Genomic DNA, 13,591 nt, shown 5'->3' on the forward strand with positions numbered 1-13,591 from the left:
GATGCCACAGGCGCTCTTGACTTCACAACATTTACCAGGGGCCGGCGGGGCCCTCGAAGGAGGCTCGGAGCCTTGGCCACAGTCCTGGGGGTGGCGGGCGCATGGGGTTCTCTTTACAGAGGTGAAAGCCACCAATGTGGGACTCTCTGGGCTTCCTTTGTGTCCCCCCCCCCAGGCCTTGCGTGCGAGGACGCCCACGAATCACGGGGAGACCATCACCAGCCTTCCTATCAGCATCCCCCTCAGCACGGTCCAGCCGAATAAGCTCCCCGTCAGTATCCCACTGGCCAGTGTAGTCCTGCCTAGTCGTGTTGAGAAGGTGGTGAGTAAGGGTCTCTTATTCCCCCCCTCTCTTATTCCCCCCCCCCCGGTCTTTTTGAACCCCAGTGGGAGTCCAAGCAGCATTCCCACCTTTAGAAGGGGTCGGATAGGGTGTATAAAAAACCCTGTATGTTGTAATCCACACATACAGAAAATGTCATTTTTGCTAATGGGATATCTCTAAGAGCGATGCTTTGGGGACAAAACAAACCTCCAGTTCATCTGGCCCCTTCACTGTCAATTTTGTTTTAAAAAGTCACTTAAAAACCCTGCCGTTCAGGCAGGACTTCCAAAACGTTATATCTGGGGCCTCCTCTCAGTTGGCATAACTTTTTATTTGAATAATTCCGGCGTTCTAAACGTTTTTGTAGGATCACATTTCAGTGCACCTTGAGGATACTGTATTTTCTGTGTTTTACGATTTTGTTTCTTAGCGGGGGAGCTCTGTCAAACTGGTACTTTAGTTATGCTGTTGTGTGTTTTGTTGTAAGCCAGAGTGGCCCTTGGCCAGATGGGCCATATAGAAATCAGACCAATCAATCAAAGTCACACCTTCCCTGCACAAACCCACCAAAACAAAAGTGGAAGGGAACGTCCAGCAAAAATTGCTTTATTTTTTTGCACGTCCAGGAGTGGGAAGGGGGGCCTCTAAGGCCATCGAGTCCAACCCTCTGCTCAGGGCAGGGATCCAAATCAAAGCAGATCTGAGAAGACGGTTGTCTGGTTTTCTCTTGAAGGCTGGAGCGCTCACCGCCTCCCAAGGTCATGGGTCCCCTTGTCGTACTGCTCTAACTCTTAAGAAGTTTTTCCTGATATTTGCCGCAAACCTGGCTTCCTGTCTCTTGAGCCCATTCTGATGTGTCCGGCCCTCCGGGAGGATCGAGACCAGATCCTGCCCCTCCTCTGTAGGAGCGCCTTTCAGTTTTTCTTTCCAGGAAGGCGCAGTCTAACCTTTTGCGTTTGCTTCTCTGTCGGCGGTCTGCTCTCTCTGCCTTGAGCGCTTCAAAGTCCAGGCTGTATTGCCCAGCACGTTCAGCTTTTCCATTTCCCTCCTTCCTCTAGAGAAGCACACCGAGCCCGGTCCACCAGAACAGAGACTCTTTCTCCACGCTTGAAAAACAGTTTGGTGCTAGTTCTCATAATGCCACTGGCAACAAGCCACTGACTTTGGCTACCTCAGGTAAGTCTCTGCCCTTCTGTCCGTTCTTCCCCTTCAATGCCCACTGGCTTGAAGATCCTTGGCACCCAGCGGGTGTGAGCGTAGAGGAAGGCCGAGCCAACCGTGTTCTAAAGACGCCGGCGATGAACTCACGGATTTCCTCTCCTCTGCCTTTTAACGCAGGTTTTTCTTATGTGTCCCTCAACGGGACTCTCCCGAACAGCCCCGCCCAGCTTAGCCATGACCAGAGCGCCCTGGAGGACGTGTCCAGCTCGGGGAGCTTGTTCAATTCCTCCGGGTCCCGGAGCTCCACTCCTCAGCACCCTTTGTTGCTCGGGATGCCCTCTTCACGAACTTCCGGGCAAAACTCGCCGGCCCCCCAGCACTCTGCCAGCCCCAGGCTGAACGGGGTCTCCCAGGGCCCAGGAGGGGTGCTCCAGTACGTGGAGGCGCAGAAGATGTTCGCCGAAGGCGCCCGAGGCGAATCCCAGCCCGACCCGGCCTTTTCCGACCCGGAAAGCGAGGGCAAGCGCAGGATCATCTTCACCATCTCCCCTGCCACAGGAACCATCAAGCATTCCCCCTCCAATAAGCACAGCCCGCTGACGGCCAGCATCCGGATGGAATGTGGCCAGAGCTACCCCCACGAGGGGAAGAAACGTGGCCGGCGGAAGCGCTCCTCCACGGGAGCCCCGAGCGTGAACTCCGGGGTGTCCCCGAAACGCAAGTCGTTGCCCACGGTGGCCGGGCTCTTTGGGCAGCCCTCGGGATCTCCCCTGAACATCAGTTCCATGGTGAGAGTGAAGGAGCTCAGCTGGGGTCGGTTTGGGAGGCCTGGGTGACTTAAAACAGCTCAGTCACCTATGGCGAGCGAGCGTTTCTGAGGGCGACCAGGGTTTTGTTTTTAATTTGAAAGGCTGACCACTCAGAATGGGCCAAAACTCTGTGCTGCAGGACCCGTTCTGGGAGCTTCCCTGGCATCTCTTAAGGGGCAGATGCCACCTGGGAGCCGACAGGGCTGTGGAAATGACACCCCCTCCTGAGAGCCAGGCGACAGCTCTCTCCGACCTCTTTCCCTTTGGTGCTTCTGCCATGTTGAAAATCAAGAATAATTCCCCTCCATTGGACGCTAAATTGGGCACTTTTAGAAGTAACTTGCGTGACTGACTAGATGTATCACCCACGAGGCCAAGAATATCACCCCTGGGCCGTTGTGACTACTTTTGTTTTCAATCCTGTTCTTTCCTTCACTTTAGAAACATGATGCACCACACCCTCCTTATAAGAAAGTAACTCGTTCCAGGTAACAGCATTGTTTGCCTCTTGGAACCTCTGAGCTCTACTTCCAGCCTCCAGATTTTATTTTATTTTATTTTTAATTTCCCATATCCTAGAACACAGATTTTGGTTGGCGTAATCTTGGATCCCAACACGCTCTTTCCTGCTAGAGTACAGAAAGACACACACACACACACAAACACATACACACGGTATCCGTGGGATCGTCCTCCACAATTACAGTCGTCTGTGATCTAAAAATATTAAAAGAAAAAAAAAATAGAAATAGGTATTTTCAGGATGTATTTATGAGAACTAGCCACTAGAGAGAGCCAGAGACCATGTTACGTATGTATTTTTGCTGTTGAAGAATACATAGCGTGGTCTCTGGCTCCCTCTAGTGGCCAGTTGTGGTTATATATGTTAATTATTTTAAATTTACCATGCTATGTACTGTATAGTGTTTGCTATTATCCATGGTTTTCAGCAACTACTGGATAGCTTGGAACTGGCCCCCGCAGATACGGGAGCCCTACTGTAAAAGAATAGGAAACTCACAGTCCTGTAAGTGGAGGTAGACCATGACTCCGATCATCCCCAGCTGTGATGGGAGTTGTAGTCTGTCCTGATCTGAAAGGATGTAAGTTCCCTTGGTCTGTTCTCACCCCCCCCCATGAAACAGCCAGAACTTTCCCTCCTCCTCTCTTTCCACCTCTGTGACTCTCAACCATTTCTCTCTCTTATTTTTTTTTTCCAGGTCAGTAACATCAACCAACCTCTAGAAATCACTGCCATTTCGTCTCCCGAAAACTCCTTGAAGAATTCCCCGGTTCCGTACCAGGACAACGACCAGCCGCCGGTCTTGAAGAAGGAAAAGCCTCTCGCCCACACCAACGGCATCCATTACTCCCCACTCACGTCTGACGAGGAGCCGTGCTCGGAGGACGACCACAACAGCTCCAGGTGAGCCGAGGCGGCGGGCTGACTCCCACAGGACAAAATTAGAAGCGTTGCAGACCCCTCGGAGGATCAGAACGAACCTAAAGAAGTGAGCAGCGATCCGTCAGCACGCACGCTGAGGCGGCCTTAAAGTTGCCTCCTGTACTTTTGTGCTTAAACTGCAGCACTGCAGTCAAGCCTCTGCTCATGAGTTGAGTTTTATCCCGACAGACTCAGGTAGCTGGCTCGAGGTCAACTCAGCCTTTTGTCCTTCCAAGTTTGGTAAAATGAGTACCCAGGTCACTGGTGCGTGTGTCCCCCCCCCTGCATAATAAAACTGTAAGCTGCCCAGAAAGTGCTTTGAGCACCCTGGGGTGGCCTAGAAGCAACACACTTTCCTTTTGCTTTGGGTTGTTTTTCCCTCGTTCGTTTCTCAGAGAGCTAAAAGGAATTAAAACGGCCGAAGGGAAGTGCTGCAGATCGAGCCTTCTGCATGAGTGCCAGAGGGAGCCCTCTTGTTGGTTCTTCCTGTTATTACTTTTTTTTTAATTTACAGAATTTCTTTACTTTGATGTGGCTTTCTTTCTGCAGCCCCTCGGACATGACTGAGGCGGGGAAGCTAATTGGTAGCTTCAGTAAATGAATTAAGTTCTTCTCCCTGGCTTTCTTCCATCCTAGGATTGAGAGGAAGATTGCAACAATCTCGCTGGACAGCAAATCCCCACAGAAGTCAATAGAAAACAGTAAGTTCCATCCCTGTTTACCTCTGTGCTCAGAAAGTTGAAGGGGGAACTGGTTTACCCGGGGGTGTCTTCTGGGGCAAGAGGTTTTTCGTTGTCCTAGGCCTTACAGCGATTGCCTTCAAATTGGGGGCAGATTAAAAAAAAACATTGGCCTTCAAAAAGGTGTGGACTCCCAACTCCTGTCCTCCTTTCTGGGTGAGGAGGATGGGTGCTGTAGTTCAAAAAGCACCAGGCCGGAGGTTCCTCTGTTGCAGCTTGACTCTCTTAACTCTCGGAGCCCAACCAATGCTTACCCACCTCATCCCTACTGAGTGGAAACATTTGCACTTCTGGAGGCTTCACATTTCCAAACGCCTCTTTGTCCTTTGCCCGGGGGACTCGGACCCGGGTGCGAACTCCTCAAGGGTCTATGTAGTCCTGCCGCTCGTCAGACGTTCTTTCTTCTGGGACCGCAAGAGGAGGGAGCAGTGGGTGGAGAAAAGCCCATTCTAAATTGTTTTCTCTCTCTCTCTCTTTCTCTCTCTCTTTTTTCTGATGGCAACGGCAGGCCTCGGTTTAGCAGGGAGGAAACCAGCCAGCGAGAACATCAATGGCAGCAAGTGGAAATCTACTTTCTCTCCCATCTCGGATCTCAACCTGACCAAAACGATGGACGGCCCTCTGCCAGTCTCCGCTTCCTCCTCTCTGAGCCAAAACTCCCTGTTTGCATTCCGGCCATCGACGGAGGATGGCCTGCCCCCCGAGGCCAAAGCTCACCTCCGGAAACACGCGGCTGGCCCTGCGCTTGGCCCCGACGGGCTCGGCCTAAACCCCAGCGTTGTGAACGGATTCGCCTACAACGGCGGGCTGTCGGCCGACATCAGTTTACACAGCTTTCTCGATGGTGCTTCGCTCCCTCATAAAGCCGCTGAGGCGGCGGTCTCGTCAGCCGGGGGCTCCTCGCTGGGCTTCCTGGTGAAGCGGAACAAGGAGGCCTCGGGCGTCTCTGAAGCTAATCGCTTCTTGAGCAAGCGGCAGCTAGAGGCCCTGGGGGCCGGGAAAGGGGACGAGATGAACTGGCCGGGGCCGAAAAGCAAGGAGCCGGCTGAGCTGGGGGTCCTTCCCGACAAGGTGCTGCTGCACAACGGCCGGGTTGCCAAAGGACGCGAGCGGGACATGGAGCCCAAAAACGGGCAGAACCTCTTCATCGCCGCCACCACGTCCCCCGCCGGGAGCCTCCTCAGCGGCAAAAGCCTTGCCGGGCCTCCCTCTGGGGGGGCGCCAGTGGCGGTCTCGTCCTCCGGCCCCGCAGCTGGCCACCACCCCTTCTTGAACTCGCTGGCCGCCGCCGGCTCCCAGTTCCCTCTGGGTCCTGTGGCTGCCAACGCCTCGGTACTGCAGTCCTTGTTCAACGCCATGCCCGCTGCTGGCCTGGTCCACGTCTCCTCGGCGGCCACCCGGCAGACCAACTCGCACGCCATGGGGAGCTTCTCGCCGGGGGTGACCGGTGGAACTGTTGGAGGTAGGCTGGTGTGTGCTGGGGGGATGGGCGGGGGCGTCTGGGTTCCTTCTCAGGGGGGCGCTGAGGGTAGATCTGCAGGGAGCCAGCCTTCTGGCCCGGGAACCCTTTGCAGGCCAAATAGACCACCCCAAAATGTATGGATGTATTGGCTTTCTCTCGGTCCCACTTGTCTCGTGGCCTCCACTGCCCAGAAGTCCTGGCTAACACCCAGGGACCCAAGGTTGGGAAGCGCTGGGCTAGGGTCGCCCGGAGGTCTCTTAGAAGCCAATCTCTTCCTCGGTGGTTTGCCTGCTCAGACCCCCCCCTTGAAGGTTTCGTGTTGGGGGGGATAAGACCCAGTTCCCAAGGGAATCTTCCCTTCATTCCTGCCGTCTCCTCCCGAGACGGGACCCCGAGGGGGCTGCTGGGTGGTTGGGTGTCGGCCCTGGGCATGGCGGGCGGGTTTTGGCGTCGGCTCCGGCCACCGGCTCCTCCTCGGGGGGCATCGGGGACCTGAAAGGAGGCAGGTAAGTGAGTCTCCCTTTTCTCCTCGGATGGTGTCGATATGTTTTCTTCCAAACCATGCTTGCCCATCGCTTGCTGCTGATCCCCGTGGCTGCTTATATCATGCGTCCCCGGTTGCGGCAGCTGCCATGTGTGTCCACCCACCCACCCTGGTTGTGTCGCGGCTTGCTTTTAAATGAAAAAATGTATTCCTTCCTCTCCCCCCCCACCAAAAAACACAACAACCCACCACCAGTTCCTTTGGGTGTTGCTGCTGTCGCTGGGCCGAGTCCATCTGCTGAGGTTGGTTTTTCTCTCTCTCCCGTTTGCAGGTGTTTTTAACCATGTGGTGCCTTCCGCTTCCTCTCCCATGTCCTCTTCCTCCTCGTCCGCCCCCTCTCCTTCGGCGCCCTCTTTTTCCTCCTCCTCCGCCTCCTCTTCTCTCTCTTTCGGGGCCACCCTTGGCCACGGCGGGGTCCCCGGCTGTGCCGTGCTGAGCTTCAGTCCCCTGCAGGTGGCGGCTGGCTCTGCCTCCTTTCCCATGCCCTCGAACCCGGCGCCTTTGGGCGAGGCCCCCCACCCCCTTGGCCGAAGTCCGGCGCCCCCATCCTCCCTTCGCCCCCCTCCGCCCCCGAACGTCTCCTTGCCTCCGCCCCCTCCACTCCTGCCCTCCACCACCGAACCCCTGCTCCTGCCGAGCCTGGCCTCCGAGGTTTTCCTGCCTCCTCCTTCTTCCTCCTCCTCTTCTGCTTCTTCTTCTTCCTCCTCCTCGTCCTCCTCCATCGCTAACTCCGCTTTGTCTGTTAAACTAGCTTCTCTCCAGCACAAAACCTCCCGCCCTTCCTTCACCGTCCACCACCCGCCTCTGCCTCGCATGGCACTGGCCCAAGCCGGGCCGGGGATCCCGCCGGCCAACCCCGCCGTGTGGGTCGCCCTTGGCATGCAGCCGCCTTTCGCTGCCTCTTCGCACCTCTCGGGGGTTAAGCCGCGATAAAAAATGAGCCCGGCTTGTTTGTAAGCCGTTCGGGCGCCGCAAGGTAAGGCCGCCGGGGCAGAGCGGAGCACGACCGGGGAAGGGGGTGCGTGTGGTTGGGGGTTAAGGGCAAGGGGCAGAAACCGAAGGGAAAAGCCTGAGACGGGTCTGCTTTATTGCTTTTCTTTTTTTTCCTGCAGAGACATTTTTCCCCCTACCAGCAACAAAAAGCATCTCTTGCAGTGGGTATGGGAGAGAGAGAGAGAGAGAGAGACCAAAAAACACCAAAAAACCCCATACAAAATCCATATATAATCTGTTCCACCATGAACCCCACTAGAATCCGAGAGAGCTAGTCAAATCTATCGCCCCGACAAACCCATCCATTGTCAGCACACTTCTCCTGGCAGCCCATTCGGGTTCCCCCTCTCACCCCCCCCCAGTGCCTCCTTTGGTCCGCAGGACACCCCTGCGAGGTAGGCGAGGCCAAGCGGAAACTTGGAGCCTGGTCTCCCCAGATCAAGGCCTCTACCGTATTTCTCCAGGGTCTTGTCCTGCTCTTTGGGCTGACGAGAACCCACCGGTCCGTTGGGACAGCGATGGAGATCAAGTTTCCCAGTGCTGGTGTGTGCTTCTACATGGGGCACCCTGTGGCCTTCCATCTACTCATCACCAGCACCATCACCATCCTAGAACGGCAGAGCTGGAAGGGACCCCAGAGATCATCCAGTCCAGCCCCTCAAGGAGGCCCAGTGGGGGTTTCAAACTCCCAACCTCTGGCTCTGCAGCCAGAGGCCTAAGCCACAGAGCTATCCAGCAGCTCTTGGCCTACCAATCCCAGCCTCCCCCTCTTCCACCCTGGCTGATGGGAGCTGTAGTCCGAGAACCTTCAGTCACACCACCCCTGGTGCAAAACAAATGTCAGCTTTTTTTTGTCAAGGGTGGATTGGAGAGAAATCAAATTGATTTCAATCATGATTTAAATTTTTTTAAATGATTTTTAAAAAACAATTTAAAAAGATTTGTTTGAATTTCAATTAGGATTCGAAACAATTTGATTTTTTTTGAAAATATGATTGATTTTTGAAAAACTCCTACCTTTTCTTTCTCTCTCCCCCCCCCCCCGATCCCCCTAACACTTATTCTCTTGGTATGTTGTCTCAAACCCAGATCTCCAACTGAATGCCGCCCTCTTCTTTTTTCCCCCCCCCTCCTTCTTTGTCTCCGGCAGGTAATTAAGGATTTCTACCTCAAAAAACCCACCCCACCCCATGACCTATGCAACGGACAACCTGGATCAGTGTCTCTCGGCTTCCACCGAAGGTGCTTCGCCCTGCGCGGCTGAGTGGTTTTCTGCTTTCTTCCTTCCCTGTCTCATTTTTCTTTTTTACTACTGGACAAAAAGCAAATTGAAACAAAGACAATGCAAAAAAGAAAAAAAATCTATCCAGAAAACCGGAGGAAAGAAAATGCTACTGTGAATCTTAAGTTAAATATATAGAGAGAGATAGATATAAATATATATCTTCAACTTATAGAAGAAACCGCTTAGAAACCGCTCCAGTTTGTACCGTTGATAGTTTAGATATTTATATATTTTTAAATGTGTAAAACACAGACACACACACACACAACAACAACTTCTCTTCCTCCTCCTTTTTTTTTTTTTGGTTCCACACTTGAAGTTGTAGAACTGAAAGAAAAAAAACTCACACAAACAGGGGGTCACTTGAACAGTGAAAAGAACTAAATCGATCTAAAATAAACGGACCGGCACACCAGCAGAGATGTAACAAAGCTTCCCTTGGTGCTACTGACATCGGGCAGGATCTGTGCCTCTCCCGTGGTGCTTTTTCCCCCTCTCTGTTTATTTTAATTTTTTTGTAATTTTAATTTAATTTTTTAATTTCAGCCTGGCGGGAATGACCAACAACACTGAACCAAACCGTCATTCCTGTGCGCACGGTCTTATTCCTTATTTATTTCCTCCTGTTTCCTCGGGCATGTGTGGCCAACCGGCTGGCAAGGGTTTTTATTTTTTATTTTTTTTGTGTGTGTGAAAAACCAGGCCATTGGCTGCAGGGAGGGTGGGAGGTTGTGTTATTGTGATTGTTTTAAAGTTTTGTAGAATCTCCCTGTCGTTCCAAACACCGCTTGCGAGCAGGAAGGGTGCCTGTTGCACGCCCCTCGCCCGACCTGCCAGGCAGAATTGTCATCACGGTGCTCTCGTGCGACACTGGCATACATACAGCCCCACACACACTCACCACCACCCCCAACACCCCAAGGTGTTCAGAAACACAAGCACTATTTCCAAAGGCGGGCGCCTCTGCCTTAACTCTGCGAAAGCCAAAAGCAGGTGCATCGAAGCCGGCGTGGGCTGAGCGAGACCCTCCTGTCGTGGCTGGACTACGAAGCCCAGCCTTTCTCAACCCGGGACCACTGACCTATGGGAGACGCGACGCCTATCCCTCAGACATCCCCTGTGCCTGGGCTGTCTGGGGATGATGGGCGTTGGAGCCCAGCTCCACAGCTTCTCTCCTTCCCCCTCCTTTAGGCATTGGGGTCGGGAGGGCCCCGGAGGCGCCCTCCAGTTCAGGATGCTAGGATGTGTAGTCTGGTACCCTCCGGAAGGGATCGGCCTCGGCTGCTTCCCCTCGGCCCTCCTTAAGAACCCCAGCGGTGTGATCCAGCCCCTCGCCATTTCATCTTGATCTTTTTCACGACATGCTGGGTTTTTTCAGGGCTTTGCATCAACACACTGTGTTTGGCCATGGGGGTGGGGTGGGGTCTTAAAATCCCCCCTGTCCAGGCTGAACCAAGGGTTTGCTTTCAGGTGCAAATGTGGAGGTGAACCTAAAAGCAGCATGGGGTGCTCTCTTCTGCAAGCAGGGGACACATGTCCTTCTGTAATGGTGCTTTGCTTTTTCTGTGTAACAAATGCCCCAAAGAATTAGGTGCATAGACGCCACTGGTCTCACATCTTCACGGCAGCTGGCGCAAGTCAGGCCTGTATTCAGCGGAACCTAGAAGAGCTGTGAGTAAATCGGAACCCGGTCTCCGGCTGCCATCCTTTTGGTAGATTTTCTCAATAAGTGCCTGCTTGATCTCTTCCCCCCCCCGCCCCCTCTTTCACCAAATGCTGTTCTAAAAGATCGGGTTTTCGCGCGCTCACACCCGCATCACCAAACGCAACCACACACCCTCAGCCATACCACGTAAGCTGTTTTTGTATCACGCTTTATAGATGAGGTGCATTTAAAGGGTTGGTTTTACTTATTGGAAGACATAAAAGCAAGATGGGGGGGGTTAGGATTCATTCCTGGGTGAATCCTTGTTTTACTTTGAGGTTAGCCATGCAAATCCATAGCAGACCAGCAGCGTTGCTTCTGTAGCGTGGCATAGAAAGCTTCCCTTTGTACCCAGCCAGCTGGTGGACATTTGTCTTGGTGGTGGAGAAAACCTATGTCTGGTTCTTGCAGGTTAGGAAAAAACCCAGCATTTTCCAGCTTTATCTCTTTGATAAAGAGCGCAGTACAGGTAGACTGGACAATAGACAGAGAGGAGATCTAGCCAGACCCGTCTGGAGAGACGGCTGTGGATGGACAGCTGACCCAGAGGAAAACATCTGGGTCCTGGGAGTAAAGTTGAAAGATCCACCTGCAAAACCCCTGCTTTCCAGCTGCTCCTTCCTAATAGCTCCTGATTTTGCTCATATCAAGGGGGGGGGAAGGTTCAGGTGGTTTTCCACATCTGGGGGATCGCCTTGTTCGACCCTGTCTCGCGGGCGGTCCATCTCCCTTTGCGACACCTTACAAAGTCCGGCTCAAGCGAAACATCCCCTCCAAAACAAAACAAAAAAAAACCAGTGAACCTTTTTGTCTCTGGCAGCTTGGCTGTTCCTGACGGGAAGGGAGAGTTGATTCTCCCCGGTGCTCCCGTCAGCCTTCATTACTGTATGATGCTAATTTTTGTGGGGGGAGAGTTTGTTGTGAAATACACCCCCCCCCTTTTTAACATTTCATCTTGGGGGGACTGGCTGCCTCTACTCAGCCAACTGGATGGTGTTTTTATGTGTGTGTTTTGGAATCAATTTGGCCACAGGGTTCCCTGGGCCGGGGTGAAAGAACACCCCCAGCTTTCCTGCTCTCAAGGCGGCCGGCCAGTTGGCTACTGTGAACTTTTCACGTCTTTCCTGCCCTTAAAGTCCAGGAGAGACCTGGGACAATTCTGCCACAAGGACCTTGCGATCTTTTCTTTCAGCCGCCGTCACGTTTTCAGGAAAGGCGCGGGGTGTCGGGCAACCCCAGGAGTTCGGCCACGACCCCGAATCTTTTCTGGTGCAGAATATGGTGCTATCGTGTGTGTGTGTGTGGCCGCTGGCTACTTTGGGACCTGCCTTATCCATGCGTCGGTCTTACGTTGTTCTCTCCCTCGACTGCAGGGCGACTCCGCCCTTGCCACGGATAATCGATATGTTCATTTGTGCTCGTTTCTACCTTAGGGTTTTCTCTCTAGCCTTTGTGTAAAAAAAAAAAACACAAAACAATGTGTTTGTTTGGCATGTGTGTTGAGCCTCCTTCTCTTGTCCTCGGCGCCCCACAACCCCCCAAAGCCTTGAAAGACAAACTCGGCTTCTTTTCGTGTTGTTGGAAGTCCAGCCTGTGAATCAACGAATCACTTACCAAATAGCATATTGGGTTAAATTGGGAGGCTCTGGTTGGGAGCGTGACCCAGCAACAGCGAGGGGAGAATATTGGGTCTCCCACATTCAGGAACCACATAGGAAAAAAGTGGAAACGTTTGGGTTTTTTTTTTCCTTTCCATTTTTTAATTTCCAGAGACTTGGTGTAGCAATAGAAATTGAGAATAATAGGCTGGCTGGTCCACATCTTCTCCGGGAGGTAAACCTGGATTCCTGTGGCAGGAACTTGGTTTGAAAGACAGCCTTGCCTGGTCACCCATGGCAATTTTTTTGCTTGCCCCAGGTGACCACCCGGGGGAGGGGTTGTCCGGAGTGGTTCAAACGGAAGCCGCCCTTTACGTAAAGTGTGGGCAGCTCTCCAAGGAAGGCCCTGTAAATAATTTTTGCTTTCTTCCCTTGATGCTGTCCCCAGATTCCCAAACCCTGTGAAATTTATATTTTTGGAAAATGAGATGTAAGGGAAAGGGCAGACAGGACAGTTCAGCTGGCCTACCTACTCGTTTCAGCGCTCCCCCCATTTTTTTGGGGGGGGGAACAGCCTGCCTTTGGTTTCCTTTTAGAAGAGCCCACCAGGGGCTGCTTAACGGGGTCGCTCTGATAGGTTTTTCCTCCCGAGAAGCAGACCTGGCTGGTGAGGAGCCCAAGGGGCAGAACTCAAAAAGTCAGTGATGGAAAAATCGCTGTTGCTCAGGAATTCATTTGTAAAAATATATATATAAGAATTATATATATAAAATCTGTTTGTAAATGGATGGGGGAGTCCCCGTTTCTTTAGAGGTGGCGATCCGGGATGGTCTTTCCTTAAGGACTTGGTTTGTACACATTAGCCCATGGAAATGAAATTTATTTAAAATCCATAATCTCCTGTCATGTGTATTTGGTTTGTCTTGGTTTTTTTCCTCTTTCTTTTTAATCTGGCTGCATTACAAATTTTAACTTGTTATTATTCCTTCCGTACAGCTCATGTGAAATTTTTTGGCGTGTGTATATATGTATGTAATAATGATCTTAATCTATATATTTTCCACCCCTTCTGACTCCCCCCCCCGTTCTTTGCACTGCAAAGTTTTTCCTTAAATCCTAAGTTCCACTTTAAACACCCTTCACCACCACGCAGTCCCTTCCCCTTGATTTGTAATTAAAGAAACGCTTTGACGTTTTGTCTTTATATTAAACAAAACAAAACAAAACACACAAATGTATTTTAATGCACTTTGGACTACTGTGTTTTCTTCATTTCGAACGGGAGTGCGTGTGTGTATGTGTGTAAATTTCCTCTTTTTGCTTTTGTTTTGGAAAAAAAGGAACACAGTTTGATGAATGGACTGCCACGAAAAACCAGGAGCGTTCCTTAGAAAGCTGTGAACCGACTGGAAGTTATATAAATGAGGGGGATCGGATCCTGCACTGTTAAAGGAAAACCCTGCCTGTTGTGTGGCACTGAGGATGAGTACAGATTTAGCCCCATGCCTCAGTGCACGACGACCTT

General features: G+C 52.1%; 1 protein-coding gene across 3 annotated transcripts in view; it reads left to right on the plus strand.

Annotated features, from left to right (window-relative positions):
- Window positions 1-13,314, plus strand: part of DOT1L (DOT1 like histone lysine methyltransferase) — a 48,533-nt gene extending 35,219 nt beyond the window's left edge. For 2 of the 3 annotated variants that reach the window (XM_072978060.2, XM_072978062.2), the window contains 8 exons: window positions 176-322; window positions 1,384-1,501; window positions 1,664-2,274; window positions 3,516-3,721; window positions 4,376-4,440; window positions 4,988-5,941; window positions 6,757-7,461; window positions 8,629-13,314. In XM_072978060.2, the coding sequence (XP_072834161.2) occupies window positions 176-322; window positions 1,384-1,501; window positions 1,664-2,274; window positions 3,516-3,721; window positions 4,376-4,440; window positions 4,988-5,941; window positions 6,757-7,418 (2,763 nt within the window). In that variant the 3' untranslated portion in view covers window positions 7,419-7,461; window positions 8,629-13,314. The remainder of the gene's footprint in view (window positions 1-175; window positions 323-1,383; window positions 1,502-1,663; window positions 2,275-3,515; window positions 3,722-4,375; window positions 4,441-4,987; window positions 5,942-6,756; window positions 7,462-8,628) is intronic. The other variant, XM_072978061.2, reaches the window with a different exon arrangement.
- Window positions 13,315-13,591: the final 277 nt, after the last annotated feature.

This window comes from Pogona vitticeps, chromosome 7, assembly GCF_051106095.1.
Source record: "Pogona vitticeps strain Pit_001003342236 chromosome 7, PviZW2.1, whole genome shotgun sequence".
In the NCBI taxonomy this organism is placed as follows: domain Eukaryota; kingdom Metazoa; phylum Chordata; class Lepidosauria; order Squamata; family Agamidae; genus Pogona; species Pogona vitticeps.